At 35.3% G+C, this 18,133-nt stretch overlaps 1 protein-coding gene across 1 annotated transcript in view; it reads right to left on the bottom strand.

Annotated features, from left to right (window-relative positions):
• Positions 1 to 18,133, bottom strand: part of mIF2 (mitochondrial translation initiation factor 2) — a 342,241-nt gene that overhangs the window by 210,430 nt on the left and 113,678 nt on the right. The window contains exons 7-8 of the mRNA XM_090395599.1: positions 16,139 to 16,312; positions 5,120 to 5,169 (exon numbers count right to left, since the gene is read on the bottom strand). Of these exons, the coding sequence (XP_090251725.1) occupies positions 5,120 to 5,169; positions 16,139 to 16,312 (224 nt within the window). The remainder of the gene's footprint in view (positions 1 to 5,119; positions 5,170 to 16,138; positions 16,313 to 18,133) is intronic.

Genomic DNA, 18,133 nt, shown 5'->3' with positions numbered 1-18,133 from the left:
AAAGGCATGGAAAGAACTTTGAATATAGAATATATAGAAAATAAATATCAAGAAGGTGCCAAAATATTCTGGAGGATGTTGATTAAGGGTGACCTCTAAGCAAACATCCAGAACACATTCCATTGGTTTGAAACGCTTCCCAGAGCCTGGATACAATGCTATGTGAGATTCCAAACTCTCTGGCAATATCAATAATTCTGTAGCCTTCTTCTTTCCAATGATTCTTCCCTACATGAAATCATCTAGATGATTTCTCTGTGACATTATAAGACATTCAAGTTTGCAACTTTATCCCTTCATGAAAAGAGCATCCTTCGATCAAGATTTGCTTAGTGCAGCCTTTTTTTTTTTTTTTTTTGCTTTTATATCTTGTTGAGTGCTACGACGATGTGACTCCATTACACGCAATTTGAAATTTTAAATGTGTACCTGCTTTCTGCTCGATATCATCCGTTATACAAATTGTCACAAGCTGATTTATCTGAATTTGCAATTGTAATCTTCAAAAATAGTGTTTATCCTCAAGTTTGAACACCAGTGTACAATCCATTTTTGGCTGTAGAAACTAATCAGATATGCAAATCTTCTAAGATATCATGATTAAAAGTCATACATGATATAACAAAAAAATTTTCATTTAAATTTGTAACTGTCTTTATCAGGACCATTTACAAACTGATTAACTTACACATAATGTTAATTATAGTAAAAGATGGCTTAGTCAGTTGATTTCAAGGCAAAAATGCATAGTTACTGATAATATGTAATCAATACACAAAATATAAAAGTAAAAGTTTTCTTCTAAGCAAAGAAAATTATGTTCTGCAAAGTAATATTAATGAACAGCTTATTTGTTTTTTTTTAACATTTCTAAAATTTTCCATTATAGTTCAAGTTGGTGATGGACACTAATATGCAATAAATAAAAAATTAATGAAAATAAATTGAAATTAGCACATTTAAAAAAAAAAAAAGAAATACACTAACAAATAGAACCTGTGTAGCTTGTGAAAGTGGTGTTTGCACCTACAGTACTAGCCACCTAAAGAAGAAGACAAGTTCAATTCTAGTTACTGGTGAGATCAACTCTTTCTAAGCCTCTCTTTGATTGATTCATAAGGCATCTTCAGTACATTTTAAGCTCGAATTAAACAATAACTGACAATTCCAAAAAGCACCACCTAAGTACTGGTGTAAGATAACTAAAAAGGTCAATAAATTTCCTAACAAAAAAAAAAAAATAAATAAATAAATAAAAATAAAAAAATGTATACAATAAAAAGTTAGGAAAGATTAGCTGATTTTTAAAGTATTATCTCCAATAAAGGGGATAGTACTTTATAAATCAGCTAATCTTTCCTAACTTTTTATTGTATACTTTTTTTTTTTTTTGTGAGGAAATTTATTGACCTTTTTAGTTATCGTACACCAGCTACTTAGGTGGCACTTTTTGGAATTGTCAGTTATTGTTAAATTTGAGCTTAAAATGTACTGAAGATGCCTTGTCCACACAGGCGAAAATTATACTATTAAATAATCTTTGTACGTGAGTTTTCTGTTATTAATTTTGTATTGATATGTCTACTCAAGGTATACCTCTTTTAAAACTTTTATTCCCTTATAGGGAGTAGGTGAGGTCTTTTAATCCTATCTAGCTTTTGTAGACTGACTCAGCATTTCAATCTCCACTGGCAGCTAATCAAAGCTAGCCGGTGGAGATTGAAATTATAAGTGGCAACCAATAAAGTGACTGGCAAACATGTGCTGATATCTCTTGGTATCTAACTCTAACAGGATAGGTTATCGTCTGATATATAGTGTAGGTTCTATGGTTGAATTTCTTGCACTTACAGGACGAAAAACCTAAGTTTCTGGAAGAAAAAAACCCACATGCCAGTGCCAGAGATCAACTAACTTGGGAACTAGTCGAAGAAAGGCTTAGAAATAGTTCCTCTAGTCAGCAACCAGACTTGAACTTGAGTCTATCTTCAGGCAACCTAGCACAGATTTTTTTCCATACACTAAAAAATGTGAAACTTTAGGAGATAAGATACTTATTTTGAAAGTTATGGTGAAAACAAAACTTATAAAATCATTTGTAATGCATAATATTCGGTATTAAGAGTCAAGAATAGTTTGGAGTTTTGTCAAAAACATTCTGTCATGAAATTTTGACATTTGCCTTTATTTTATTTATGATAAATATGCAACATCAATTCGATAATAAGGCAATTGTGTGCATTTATAATGGAAATTGAAAGGAAATCCCTGAGTTTTTTTTCATTAAGTGACAAGCAGGATGAAGAATGACTATGGAAGGATAATTTTAACGAGTGCAGATGGTAGAGAGCTAATGGAGGCAGATGACATTGTTAAGATACTGAGTGATCATTTTGCAAGGGTATATCATCCGTGGCGGCCCGTACATAAGCACTGCGACACTGCAGCACCCCAAGGAAAAAATGAAAAAATTAAATTTTGTTTGTGTTTATAAATAATAACAATGCTTACAACATTATATAAATGCAGTACAACATGTTAAAGGTTACAGCTTATGTTTTGACACTGATTGAATAATTAATAATTGGAATTGTTCAATTAATGCTTTAGATTATGAAACAAATGCACTGCGATCTAATGCCGATATTCGTTTGCCCGTGTCATTGCACGTTATGTCATTCCCAACTGCAACTGCTCACGCGGCAGTGTATTTTTAGTATGCTTACGCACCTTATTTCTGTGAGATATGAAACGTTTATTATTGGTGCGTGTGCGTGGTGAACTATTTTTTGTAAATCTTATTTTATTTTGTTAAAATAACATATAATTATTTATTTATCATAGATACAAGGCTGAATTATGACGAGTGCACTGTGATCTAATGCCAATATTCGTTTGCACTTGTCATTGCTATTGATACGAAACTTTTATTATTGGTGTTTGTTCGTGGTGAGGATGAAATATTTTTAATAAAGCAATTTTTAATATGTAAATTTATTTATTAATAAATTCGTTACTGATTAGGAAAAAAAAAGTTTTTTTTTTTTTTTTTTTTGTATATGCAACACCCCCCACTTAAAATTTTCACCGGCTGCCACTGATTATGACAGTGGATGATGTGAGAACAGCAGTTGAAGAACTGGAGATATTTAGTCTATGGTAGAATCTGAATGCAAATACAGCTATGTGATTGGATGGGATATCAGCTTGCATTTTACGAGAATGTGCAGGGAAACTAACGATGCCTTTGACTAGGCTGCTTAGTTTAAGCCCCAGCTCTGGCAAAGTCCCAAGAGAGTGGAAGGAAAGCAAATAATTCCTTTGCATAAAGGCAGATCAAAGTCTGCAGTAGCAAATTATAGACCAATTAATATCTCAAAAGGGATGATAAAAATACTGGAAAAGTTGGTCCCAAAGAGAATTTAGAATGGGTGGATAAGAATATGATACTCTATGAGGGACAGCATGGCTTTGTGAAGGGTCGGTCATGCCTTAGCAATCTACTAACTTTTTTATAAGAGTTGCAACTGAGTTGGATAAAGGGAATGGCTACACGATATGATACTACTGGATTTTGCAAAGACATCTGACCTTTGCAAATATGAAACTGGTGATATGCGGATGGATATGAAACTGGTGATATGGATAAAGGAGTGCTGATGGACAGATACCAAAAACTAGTATGTGGAGAAGCAGAATCCAGGAGAAGGCGGGTGACTAGCATTGTACTGTGCTGCAGGGCTCTGTGCTGGGGCCATTGCTGTTTAATTTGTCGTTGTCAGGTAGCAAGAGGGTTGCAGCAGATGAGCAGCTCTTCTCCATTTCTCTGTCTGTCGCCTCTGTCATTCTTAAACCAGTCCATTCCACGATATCAGTGAACCACTCTCTAGTTGGTCTTCCACGTCTTCTCTTCTCCTCAACTTTCCCTTGTAATATAGTTCTTTGTAAGGTGTCCCAAAGAAACCTCTCAGAAGATGTCCTGCAAATCTGGTCTTTCTTTGCATAATATTCTTGGGCAGTGTTCTTTTCATCCCAACTCTTCTTTAATTTGTACATAAATGTTTAATTGTTTAATTTGTACATAAATGATATAGGAAATAATTTTGCAATTGTCTGCCGATAATGCAAAATTGGGTAGGGTAATCAAGGTGAAGTAGAGAGCTTGCAGGATGATTTAAATAAGACAGTATCGGTTAGTTTATTTAAATCATGAATGGATCAAAACATAATGGAGGTCAATTTAATATTGGAAAGTGTCAAGTTATTCATTTTGGAATACAAAGATTACAAGCTGTGTACCACACTGAAAGAAATTATGAAGCCATAGATTTAGGGAAAGTAGTAGTTGTGGGAGTAGTAGATAGAGAGCAGAAGTTTAAAGGGCATACTGCTGAAGTCACCAGGGTAGCTCACAGGATTATTTGATTATTGAAGAAAACACTAACAAGAAGAGATAAGGGAGTTATCATTTCCTCTTTATAAAGCCTTGATACAACTACATCTGGATGACTGTGTTTAGGTCTGGTCACCTGAGTTTCTTGAGAGGATGAGGAAGTGGTGGAGAGGATCTGGAGGTGAGTGACCAAGATGATGAGTGGTCTGTGGAATGTTCCCTATGAGGATAGACTGAGGGTTTGTGATTTGCTAAAGTTGGTTGACAAGTGAAAAGGTGAGGTGGTGGATATCATAGAAACATTTAAGTTATTTGAAGGATTTTATGAGAATGTTTCGGTACTTGGCTAGAGAGAGCAAAACAGAAGATACTTCCTGGAAACTGGGTAAGAGTGTGGTTAGCGTGAGGACTAGATTTTTTGCTTGCAGAGTGGTGAATGAATGGAATGGGTTACCTGAATGATTTCTGAGTGCTTTATCTGTTATTGGTTTCAAGGAGAAGTATGATAGTGTACTGATAGTTTGGGTCTCCCATTATAAGTCATAGAACCCCTTGGAGGTGTCCTTGCAATAATAATTAACACAAGTACAATATTTTGTAATCTGATATTTTTGATACATTGTAATGAAATAAGTAATAACAATAAACAAAATATAAATATAACAAACTACAACAATATTTCGTAACTATTACTTAGTTTCAAAAACGAAATTTAAAAATACTTACAACATCAATCCCTGGCTTATCTATTTTATTAATCGCCACAATAATTGGAACTACAACAGAGAAAAGAAAGTTATATTGAGATGTTAATATATTTCTGATTGTAAATCACAAATGTGATTTTTTCAATTAAAACCGAAAAGTTTAATTTTTGTGTTATATATACACACAAAATAAAACAAAACAGGTGTTAAATGCAAGTTCTTTTATTATGTTAGATTTACTTGACATTAAAAAACAATATCTAGATATTTCTACTAAAAGAAAAACAAAAAAGGGAAAGAAAATACTTAACCTGGCACTGTAACATCACCTGTCTCATCAGCATGCAAGACACTATGACTACTGCAGCACTTGCAAGTGAAACGCAAATGATGCAACTTCCAAATGACAAAAATTCATACTTCTGACATTCTGGGAATAATTCTAGCTGGTATTAACATGTAAATTTTGACTAGGAATTAGTTGATAACCTCTATAATTGGGCAAAATTTGTTTTGTGGTTTTCACATAACTAAAAATGAATATTATCTTCTTTCTTCTCCTTTATAAACAACTGTTCTGACAAACTGTCAGGTCAGGTGAATTAAATATCTTTATTTCTTTCTATCCTCCAGATTTCTTTCCTTTATGAACACTATGCAAGTTCAGCTCTTTTCTATATCTTCTCTTATCTAGCCTCTCTACCTTTTCTGTGGTCTTCCTTTTGATCTCTTCTCCTCAAATTTCATTTCATACATTCTTCTTCTTGGTATTCTTTCCTAGTTTATTCTCATGAAGTGGTTTGGACATCTGATGTCCAAAACCACTTCAAGCAAGAGTTTATAAGCATTTCTTCAACACTTTTTATCCCTAAACTATTCTTAATCATCCACATTTCTGTCTTTCCTCATTTTTGCCAACATTATCCTCAAAACTTTTATTTCCATTGCTTCTATTTTATTCATGCTTCTTTTTGCTAGTCTCTAAGTTTCTGCTGCATAAGTCAAAATGCAAAAAAAACAACTTTTGTTAATCAAAAGGTTGCACTTAAGTGGAACCTCAATGTCCCAAAGTATACTACTACCACTGTTAGAAATGTCTGACTTTGTTAAAACCTCCTCAATATCTCCTGGTCTAAACTTCCATCACTAGAAAGTATACTTTCCAGATATTTGAAGTGTTCACTACTCTTCAAATCTTGCCCACTGAGTCCAACACCATTAATGTTTACATTTTCATTACAATTTAGAACCATGTACTCACTTTTCCTACTATTAATAAGTAATCCATAATTCTGTCACACTATTCCACGTATCTAATTTCTTCTGTGGTTGTCTCGAATGTGCTCAAATCACATCATCTGCAAACAGCTTTCCTCCTCTCTTTCATTAATCATATCTAGGACACTATTCATCACCACAATGAATAGCAATGGAGATAACATGCTCCCTTATCGCAGACCTTTTTAAGTGTAAACCACTCTGAGTTACCAAATTAATTTTTACACAGCACTTACACTTAACATACATATTCTTTATCATGCCTATTTCTTCTTTTCTTGCCTATCTTTTCCAAACATTCTCTGCATATTTCCCTTTGAACCCAATCAGGCTTTTTCAAAATCAAGAAATGCTATGTAATGCCTTTTTTCCCATGATATCTCTTAGAGCAAAAATCAGATCAACAGTTGATCGCCCTTTTCTAAAGTCAAACCACTCTTTTCTTAGACTTTGCTTTATTTAATCTCTTATTCTTGTTGTGATTATTCTCTCATAAATAAAATACATTACATACACACCTCTGTATTCCTCAAAGGAGGAATAAAACATTCCCTAGCCCTCTGCTTTTTTTTTTAGATCAGTTAATGAATGGTCACACCATTATCACCACTGTAATATTACTGCTGTTGCTAGCCAGTATGCACAGACAAAAGTACATGAAGGTGCAGCAGAAAAATGCCATTAATCTTGTGATCACAGTCTCAACAACAGCAATCTACCATTTATACAACCTTAAAATAATGATCCTTTAATTACCCAACTCTTTCCTGTCAACCAACTTTATGGTGTAAGCACTATGTAATTATACTTAAATTATTCAATCCAACTATCAGAACCTCAAATTTCCTTCCCAGTGTGGTTGGACAAATGGTAGATTACTGTAATATTAAATTACACTTGACAAGAAATTATATTCCTGTTTAATCCTTTATCCAAGTGTCAACAAACAAACAAAAAAAAAGCTTGAGGCATGAGTCCCATGCTGCCAAGTACGTCCCTAGGTTGCAAACAGGGGAATGGCCTCTGGGTACACAGGTTAGCTGCAAATAAACAGGGAAACTTGTAAATAAGCAGTCATGACAATGGGATGGCATCTACCAACAGAAAGTGGTGAGATATCCGGCAGCATGGCTATCTCTATAAAAAGCCGCATATTTCCAATGGCAGGGATGTGACATAGCAAGACATAACTTCTATTAAATAAGTTACAGCCAGATGGATGTTGGGGCAGCAACAGCATTCATCCAGATCAGCGAAAGGTAAGTGACAATGGGGACATCATGGCGGGTGGATAATCATGAAAATGAGAACTGGCTAGCACACACCAAACCTCTTCAGAAGGCTACTGTTGGACAAGGAAGGCAATAGAAAACCATCTTGTCCTATTTCTCCCTAGTAAGGTGTAGCAGCATGGATGGAAGTTCTAAGAGACAATAAAGCACACAATGACTCAATACCTGTGAGCAGCAGGAGAAGGAACAAGGATTCTTAGGTTATAAGGTGAAATCAGTGACAACCTCCTACAAACTGAAAAGCTAGAAAATATTATTATTATTACTGTTACGTGACACCTCCATGGAGTCCCGAGACTCATCGAGGGAGGGCACCTATTCTATAGCTCTGTCTTCATCCTCAATCCACCAACTACAATGAACCACAATTACCATCACCATCTACCACGCACCACTACCACCACTAGTATTTTCACAGACAATCACAAACATCCATGCACACGGTGGGATTCGAACCAACAGCCTTTTGGCTGAAGAGCTGATATGCTAACCACTTGGCCAACCAGGCCAGCACCTTATAGAAGCTAATGACTTCACATCACTTGCCTTAGTATCCCATAATGCAAAGCACATATCCTTGCGGACATGTACAATGCTATGCATTATGGGAGGGGTTCAATACCTAGACCAGTTTCGACCTTTATTGAGGTCTCATCAGTGGGAGCCAAACCCAGAAGTGATACATGCCCACAAACGGGATTCGAATCCACAGCCTTTTGGGTGGAGAGTGGATATGCTAACCACTCAGCCAACCAGGCTGACAAAAAAAGTTCCTCTAGTCAACGACTAGAATCAAACTCGTGATGCTCTTTATTCGGGTGGTTTAGCGTCAAGGAGTGTAAACACCACTTCCACTGAGCTACACAGGCTCTCAAATTTTAGTGATGATTTAGTGATCGTAAATATCAACTGAATGGCATAAGACTATGCCTTATGCCCAATTTAAAACTTCTTCTACCTTTTACGTATTAGGCCTAGTGGTCTGGGTGGTTAGCCTTATGCCTCCCGGTGAGTCCCATGTCTGTAAATGCGTGTGTTCACAGGGTGAGTTTGCCTGTTCTGGGGGACAAAAAACACGAGTTGCTGGGTGGGGAAAAACCCTACTTCTGTATGAGACCGGCTAACTCACCTTTCATCGAAAGAGACCAGATAAAGGTTCCTCACATCACTGATGGGAATCAAACCCAGGTTTTTCTGACCAAAGGGTTTCATCTATACTGACTGAGCTACAGAGAAAATTGATTGATCAAAAATAACTATTCTAAGAATTAGTGAGATGAGATGGAATGGAACTAGAGAATTCTGGAGTGGTAATACAGAATCATTTATTCAGGTGATGCGACAACAAAAAAAATGGAGTCACAATAGTCCACATTAAGGAATAGGAAGAAGAGTAATCAACTCAGTAAAATATAGCAGCAGACTATAATGGTAAAATTCCAAGCAAAGCCAACAAATATAATAATAATTGATACAAGCATACATGCCTATCAGCGACCATAGTGATGACAAAGTCAAAAAAAAATAGGCAGATGATGAGTATTTGATTAAACACACAAAAATTGAAAGCAATCTTATTTCATGTGCAATTGGAATGCAGTCATTGAAGAAGGAAAAGATATGGTAGAGAAGTGGGAAAATATGGACTGGGATGCCGAAATGACAGAGACAATAGGCTTTTCCTATTGTCTATTGACAATAGAAAGTCCTGCCAGTTCACAAATTTCATCTTATAATCACCAACACCTGGTCTGAGATACCAAAAAAGAAGGTATACTTGGAAAATGGCAGGGGATTATATTATGACAAAAACAGATATAAAAATCAAGTAAAATTATGCAAAAGTTACTCTGGAGCTGATGCGGACAGTGATCACCAATTTGATTTTATTGAAACGTAGTTTGAAATTCAAAAAGCTGTTAGAATCAAGAAAAAAACCAAATGGAACACAGATAACCTGAAAATACAAGAAACCAGAGAACCCATAAACAGAAGACTGATGAAAACATTAAAATGGGAGAAATGGGAGAAAGCAAAAAGATAGACACAGAAGAAAAGTGGACCCATTTTAAGGACACAATCGTTAAAGCAGACAATGACTGCATAGAAATAAAAAACAGGTCACCAAAAAAAAAAAAACACTTGGATCGCCCAAGACATTCTAAACCTAACAGATGAAAGAAGAAAATACAAAGCCTTGCCACATGAAGAAGGAAAAATATAAACTAAAAAAATATGATACATACAAAATGCAAAGAACAATGGTATATAAGAATACAGAAAGGTGCAAAGAAATAGAAGATTTAACCAAGACTGGGAGAATTAATACAGCATATTAGGGGTGCTTAAGGGTCAAAGCTGTATAACTGAGAGGAGACCTCCACATAGTTCTCCGCATTCCTTTGTGGAATGCGGAGAACCGACCAGGGCTTCTGACCTAATGTCCAATCCTCACCTTCTCATGGTGCACCCTGTTGGGTATCTACTTGGATACTGAACGGACAAGGATGGGCTGGCAATTTGGGATTTAGCCGACCAAATTGTAATTCTTATTGGTTAAACCAAAATATAGAATGATGGTACAACATGACAAAATTTCATGCCGGCTGGGGCGTCGCCCGGTTAAACAAGGCCCCCGTTGTTTTTGCCAGGGAACCAGGTCGAACAGCGAAAAGTCAGCTACTGGAACAAATCTGAAAATAAACCACAACTCAACATCACCAGAGTTAAAGATCGGTACTATCAACGTAAGAAGCCTGAATGGCAAAGAAATGGAGCTAGCTGAGGAATTAGATAAGTACCAGATCGACATAATAGGGGTGATTGAAACAAAAAAGACCAAAACTGGTGAGATCTTTCTGAGCAATAAATACAAAATGTTATATTCAGGCAATGACAATCAAGGAAAAGAAGGAGTAGCCATAGTATTCAACACAAAATACGAGGCTAAATCTTCTTGAATGGCAGGCAGTCTCAAGTAGAGTAATGTGGGCAAATATGAGAATGGGGAACTGTACAATGAGACTTATTTGTGCCTATGGTCCCACAGAAGGTTTTACTAAGGTAGAAGTGGAGGAATTTTTTGAGGCTTTAGAAAAAGCAACTGACACAATGAAAAATGAAAAGTTGGTCATTGTTGGGGATCTAAATAGTAGAGTAGGAAATGATTGTGAGACATACAAAAATATTTTGGGAAAATTTGGAGAAAAGAGCAAAGCTAATAATAATGGCAAATATCTGTTGGATTTCTGCTCAGGACATGGACTGGTTATTACTAACACCATGTTCCAACATAAAAATGTGCACAAATTCACATGGAGAGAAGAGGCAAGGAATAAGAAAAGTCTCATTGACTATGTTATTGTTGAGAGTGATGTTTTCTCCCTGGTGCAGGACACCAGAGTGTACAGAGGATTTGAAATTGAAAGTGATCACTATTTAGTCTTGAGCAGGATAAAATTGAATTTCATATTGAAAAGAATAACATGTAAGAAAGTTTTAAAGCGAATAAAAGTTGAGCAGCTCTCAGATGTGAGCTGTAGACTAAAATACACAAAGATTATTGAAGAAAAAATGAAAGAGTTTGAGAACAGGAATCAAACCTTGGAGATTCAGTGGCAAACTCTGAAGAAAACATTGATTGATTCTGCCAGAGAGGCATGTGGTGAGGTTGTCTGTAAGGATAAAAAAATCAGAACTCCCTGGTGGACACAGGAAGTTAAAGAGGCAGTGAAGGAAAAGAAGAAAGCATACCAAAAGTTCCTGTCAAATAAGTCAGCTTGTGCTCTTAGAGAATATAGAGACAAATGCAAGAATGCTAAACACTGTGTAAAACTAGCTAAACAAAAGTCATGGGAGGACTTTGGCAAGAATATAGAAAATAAATATCAAGAAGGTGGCAAAATATTCTTGAGGTTGTTGAAGAAGCTTAAGAATGGAGGAAAGAGTGCTATAAAAGGAATTAGAGATGATAAAGGTGACATGAAAAAGGGAGAAAAAGATATCCTTGAAGTATGGAGTAATTACTTTGAAAAACTGCTAAATGAAACAAGCAGTGATGACAGCACAGTGGTAAAAAACACTAACCAGGCATGCAGTCAGGAATACATATCCATACTTGAAGTAGAAAAAGCCATCAAAGGCTTGAAATGTGGAAAGGCAGCAGGAGTAGATGATATTCGACCAGAAATGCTGAAGTATGGTGGTATAAGAGTCTTATAGTGGCTGCACTGCATAGTTCAGAAAGCCTGGACAGAGGGACGAATTCCCGATAATTGGAGTAGAGCTCTCATAGTACCCATATATAAAAAGAGAAATAAAACTGCATGTGAGAATTACAGAGGTATTTCCCTACTGAGTGTTCCTGGCAAAGATCTATGCAAGTATACTTGAGAAATGGTTGAGAAGAATTGTGGAAGAACAAGCTGGATTCAGGCCAAATAGAGGCTGTCAGGATCAGATCTTCACTTTACGACAAATAGTCGAGAAAGCATGGGAATATAACAAAGATCTGTATTTAAGTTTTGTCGATCTGGAAAAGGCATATGACAAGGTGCCAAGAGAGAAGCTATTCAATACGCTGCAGTTATATGGTGTCAATGGGGCATTATATCAAGCAATACTTAGTCATTATTTGTGTTGTAAGTCAGCAGTTAGAATTGAAGGAAGTACAGGAAGATGGTTTAATGTTAAATCTGGTGTGAGACAAGGATGTACATTATCCCCTCTGCTATTCATTATCTATATGGATCACATTATGAAGGAAAGTGGTATTAAACCTGATATCAAAATTGGAGATGTTAATGTCAGCTCTTTGCTTTATGCGGATGATGTTATACTTCTAAATAAATCAGCTACAAGTTTGCAAGATTCTCTGACTAAATTGAATAGCTGTTGTAATAGATATGGTATGAATGTCAGCAATAAAAAGACAAAGACAATGAAAATAGGCAGAATCATCGAAAATGTCAACTGTGTTGTGAATGGAGAACCTGTGGAACAAGTAAAACATTTCAGCTACTTAGGCACGATTTTTACTGAAGATGGTAAATTAAATATAGAAATAGACAACAGAATCAACAAAGCTGGTATGGTGGGAAGTCAATTGAATAAATTCATATGGAATAAGAGAGAAATTAGTCGGAACACTAAATTAGCTGTATACAAGACAGTGTTCAAACCAGTTTTAACTTATGGATCTGAGAGCTGGGTCAGAAGTAAAACACTTGACCAAAGACTAGAGACCGCAGATATGAGAGTCCTGAGAAAGATTATAGGCGTGAACAGATGGCATCAATGGCAGTATCATATTAAAAACGAGGATATTAGGAAAGAACTTGACATTGTCAGCATTCAGGAATGCATTAGCAGAGCTGATCTCAGGTGGTATGGTCACTTAAACAGAATGGGCGAAGAAAGATTAGCAAAACAAGTGTTCTCTTCCAGGTTGGCAGCAAAACGACCCAGAGGAAGACCAAGATATAGGTGGATTGATAAGGTACAAAGTGCTTTAGATGATAGAAATATAAGATCTGATAATGTTGGAGTGTTGACAAGTAACAGACTGATTTGGAGGAAAATTGTAGATAGGAAAATAATAGTGATGTAATTTTTTTCATGTAGTACTGTCATATCCTGTACACCCCTTGAGGGTACATGGCAGGAATTTGATGATGATGATATAATGTTATAAAAGGAATGAGCCAGCAGACAAAACAATAAGCACAGTTATTAAAAATAAACATAAGAGCATTCTTCTAGATAAGGAAAAAATTTTACAAAGATGGAATGGATACTTAGAAGAAACTCTATAAAGGATAAAATCTAGACAACGAGGCCACAGAAGATGAAACAAGGCTTGTTGCAGAAGAAATTAACAAGGCACCAGGCATTGATAACATTTCCTTAAAATTATAAAATATTCAGGAAATATAACTAAATCATACTAATTCAAGATCATAAAAGATATATGTGAAATTGAAACCATTCCCATTCCTAAAATAAATAATGCAGACAAGCGTGAAAATCATCAAATAGTAAGCCTGATATCATATGCTTTAAAAATACTACTAAAAGTTATACAAAAAAGATTAAGGCTGAAAATATATCAGCAATGATCAATTTGGGTTCAGGAAACAAAGGATGCAATCCTAGCTGTTAGAACAATTACAGAAAGAAATCTGAGAAGAAAAAAATGCTGATAGTTTTTCCTTAACCTGGAAAAAGCCTTTAATAGTCTTGATTGGAACCAAATATTCCAAATCTTAAAAACAATAAAGGTAGATTAGAGAGATAGTAGGCTCATATTTAATCTCTACAAGCACTAAGAAGCCCAAATAGAAACAATAAACAGCAAGGATACATAAAGGTATAAGACAAGGGTGTTCCATACTGTTTAATCTCTACATTAAAGCAGCAATAAACAAATTAACAGAACTAGTAGAAACAGGAATTAAGATAAATTATAGGTTATACTGTGTGATGCCAGCCTGGTTGGCCGAGCAGATAGTGTATCTGCTCTCCAGCCAAAAGGCTGCGGGTTCAAATCCCACCGTGGGCATGGATGTCTGTGGAAATACCAGTGGTGGTCAGCAATGGCATTGTTGTAGTTGTGGTCAGTTGGTGATTGAATAGTGGAGATGGAGTTGTAGAGCAAATGCCCTCCCTTGATGAGTCCTTGGACTCCCTAGAGGTGTCAAATAATAATAATGATAAATGGAATTGAAATTCACTCTACGATTTCCTGATGATATAGTAGTTATTGTTGATAATGAAGGCAAACTGAAATCCACTGTGACAAATATGGAAGAAATTTTCACACAGTATAACCTAAAAATCAATTACAAGAAAACTAAACTACTAATCACAAGTAAAGGGAATCCTTAAAAATAAACTTTGAAATAAATAACAATCCGATACAACAGATAACTTCCTTTAAATACCTTGGAAGTCTCATCAGAGAAGATGGAAGCCAATCAGAATAAAGGCAAAAATAAGCTTAGCAAAAAGATATTCTGCAAAAGAAGAAACATTTTACTAATCAAGGACTCAGCATTCAATTAACAAATAAAAGTGGTGAAAACATACATATGGAGTACAGCATTGCATGGTTGCAAAGTTTGGACTTGAACAAAACAATTCACCATAAAGTTGGAGGCATGTGAACTTTGGTGAGGAAGAAGAAGGATGAGAATTAGTTGGATATCGATATTGATATAACAACAGATGAGGTTTGATCATAGATTAATGTGCTAGATTGAAGAATGGCTGTCTGATAGGTATCAAGTTATGTATGAAGGAGAGATAACACAGAAGAAGAGTCACTAGTGGTGTGCTTCAAGGATTTGTTTTGGGGACTTACTTATGATGTAGCTTTGCAAGAGGACTTCAACAGACTGGCTGAATGGGAAAGTGGGATTCAGATAGCAAACATGGGTTGTAAATTGGTGGAGAGGTGGAGGAAATGAGGATTTGTCTGTGTGTGAGTGGATGGGGAAGGGAGGTGATAGTGGACAAGGACCTAAAATTTCAAGGATACGCTGCTAAAATTGTGAGGATAGCACAGCAGATTATGGCAATGGAACCATAGTAAGCATGTTATAGTTCCATTCTATGAGGCTTTAATCATACCACATATGGATTATTGTAAACAGATTTGGTCACCTGGTTTTCAAAAGGATGAACAGATATTAGAAAGAGTCTAGAGACAACTGCCTAAGGTGGTTTCTGGTCTGGAATGGTGATCGTGAAGACAGACTGAGGGAATGCAATTTGTAGAGTCTAATGGATAGGAGGAGTAAGGGACTAGATATGACTGGGACATTAGTAAACCTCATCCACATTAATGTGATAATAACTAGATTAATGTGGATGAGGTTTTCCTAGAATGGGTGGGAGAGACAGGGGAGCTATGCTTGGCTATCCCTGGAAGCTGTATAAGAAGGTGCGATTGAGGAGGGAAAAGTTTTTTTACACAGAGATTGGTAGGTGATTGGAATGCATTATCCGAGCGTGTGGTAAGTGCAGATATGGTGAATGCATTTAAAGCATGGTATAATGAGCTGTGTATGTGTGACAGAGTAGGACCTCCTATGATGAGTATTTGGACTCATTGTGGGAGGGCTGATGATGATAATAAAAAAAAGAACAATAATAATATTTGTTGTAAGCTGCCTATTTTAGACTGCAAACAATTTTCAAAATTTTTAAAAAGTATATACTCCTGCCACAATTTAATGAAAAGCAAGAAAATAGTTAAAAGAGTAAAAAATACCAAGCTTAAAAAGATTCAACTTGTTTAATATCAGACATTCCTTTTCAAATATTTTAATTTTTCTCTGTATAATAAATTGAAGGACTCTTTATGAAGTATATAAATAATTTATTCATTGTATGCAGTATTGTAACTATATTTTCATTTGAAAATCTTTTAAACAGAGATTAAAAGTCAATTATTACATGAACATTACCATTAGCTTCATTAGCAAATTTAATTGATTCTACAGTTTGTTCCATAACACCATCATCTGCTGCAACAACAAGAACGACTATGTTAGTTGCATGAGCTCCTCTTGCTCGCATAGCAGAGAATGCTGCATGTCCTGGTGTGTCAAGAAAGGTGATTTGTTCATTGAAGGCATTAACTATAAAAGAGTAAAAAGCATTAATTTTATGTCTAGATAAACTATAATAAAAGCATTCCTAAGAAATTAAACTATTTCTAATCTAATGATCATTACAGACATGCCAGTCTAAATGGCCCAAGTGGTTAAGGTATCCACTTTCCAACCAAAAGGCTGCAAATCTGAATCCTGCCATGGGCATAGATGTTTGCAATTATCTTTAGATTGTAGATGAATATCATCATCTGGTGTGAAACCACTATCCTACTTACTGGAAGCCTAAAGTGGCATGAAAGAGTTCTGTGTGATCTCTAAAGCAGGGGTTTCACACCATGCAAAAATAAATAAAATACACAAAAAATATACTAATCAAATCAATGCATCGATTAATTAAATTAGTATTAATTAATACTGTTGGTTAAATTAATATTAATAGGATGGGATGCAAAAAGAACCATTAGAAGAGCTTTTCATGTTAAGGTGAGTTTGCTAGTCATGATCATATAGGGTCATGGAGAGAAATCCAGAGTTTCCAGGAGAGAAATCTTACAATTTCACTCCTGGAAACTCAGGATTTTCATCTGGCAAAACAGATAAACCAGCCAGAAGAACACATGAATTAACAAACATAATACATACACTGGGCCTCATAGCCTTGGCATATTTCAAAACAGCTGAGCTATGGAGGCATTAGAAATTAATAATGTACAATACACAGAAAATATGTACACACACATGGTCAAAATCAATATGGCCAATGCTCAAAATTTATTTCTAACATTGCCAAAATATAGATAGTTATTCAAAGTTTTTATAATTAATAATTTAGTTTATGTTAAGTTATGTTTAGTTTATGTATTTATCATTTCCTAAAAAATTAGAAGTAAAAATAAACCCATTTTTAAATTGCACCATAACTGCTTTTCCATTGATTCTTTTGAAATTTCTACACAACTTCAGAATGCACATACACCTTGTGACTATTTAAAAAGTTAGGCAAATTCAACAGCACCCCTGCTAGTTTTTATTATTATTATTCATGTTTTTCATTTTTTTTTTCTTTTGAAATAAATTTTATTAATTCTTCCCTTCAAAACAATCTCTTCCACATATGTTTAATGCTGCTTATTATGCACATTCTTAATTAATGTATTCATTAAACTTGTTATCTTCTAACTTCTTCATGTCCCCTTCCCCCCAAAAAAAACTTAACAATTGTCAAAGAAAAAGTGAATCTAACCAGTAATGAAGGTAAGATTCACTTTTTCTTTGACAATCATCAAGTATTTTTTTTCAGGAGGGGGGGGGGGGGACCTGAAGAAGTTAGAAGATAACAAGTTCAATGAATACATTGATTAAGAATGTGCAGAACAGGTCAAGAATCCCAGCAGTATTAAACATAAAATACAAGAAACAAAACAAATATATTTATAATCTACTAATCTTCTGCTTACCTTCAACTTAGTATCTTCAGAGTACAAAAATCAATGTCATAGTACAGAGGCATTAACAATCAAGCAGAAGTAGAAACATTTCAGAATTTTAAGTCAAGATTTCTTATCAGCAAATCTTTTATGTTGATGTGTTTGATAAGTCATGTCACACTTCAGCAGAAATCATCAACAGTAGAAGCATTTCCTACCAAATGTTCTTTCAACTTTAGGAATGCACTGAAGTGTGGAGGACTCACACGGGAATGAGGAAGGCACTTGCCATCTATACTTTCCATAAGATCTGATAATTCACATGAAATGAAGTCTTGCATTGTCATTTGAAATGAATGATGTGTGACCCCAGTTAGATGAGATTGTTTATTCATTTATTTTTATTTCATGGAACAAG

Source organism: Typopeltis vanoorti, chromosome 7, assembly GCF_054136105.1.
Source record: "Typopeltis vanoorti isolate ZY-2024b chromosome 7, IOZ_Tvanoo_1.0, whole genome shotgun sequence".
Lineage (NCBI taxonomy): Eukaryota > Metazoa > Arthropoda > Arachnida > Uropygi > Thelyphonidae > Typopeltis > Typopeltis vanoorti.
The sequence above is the reverse complement of the archived record's forward strand: the minus strand, read 5'-3'. Positions and strand labels throughout refer to the sequence as shown.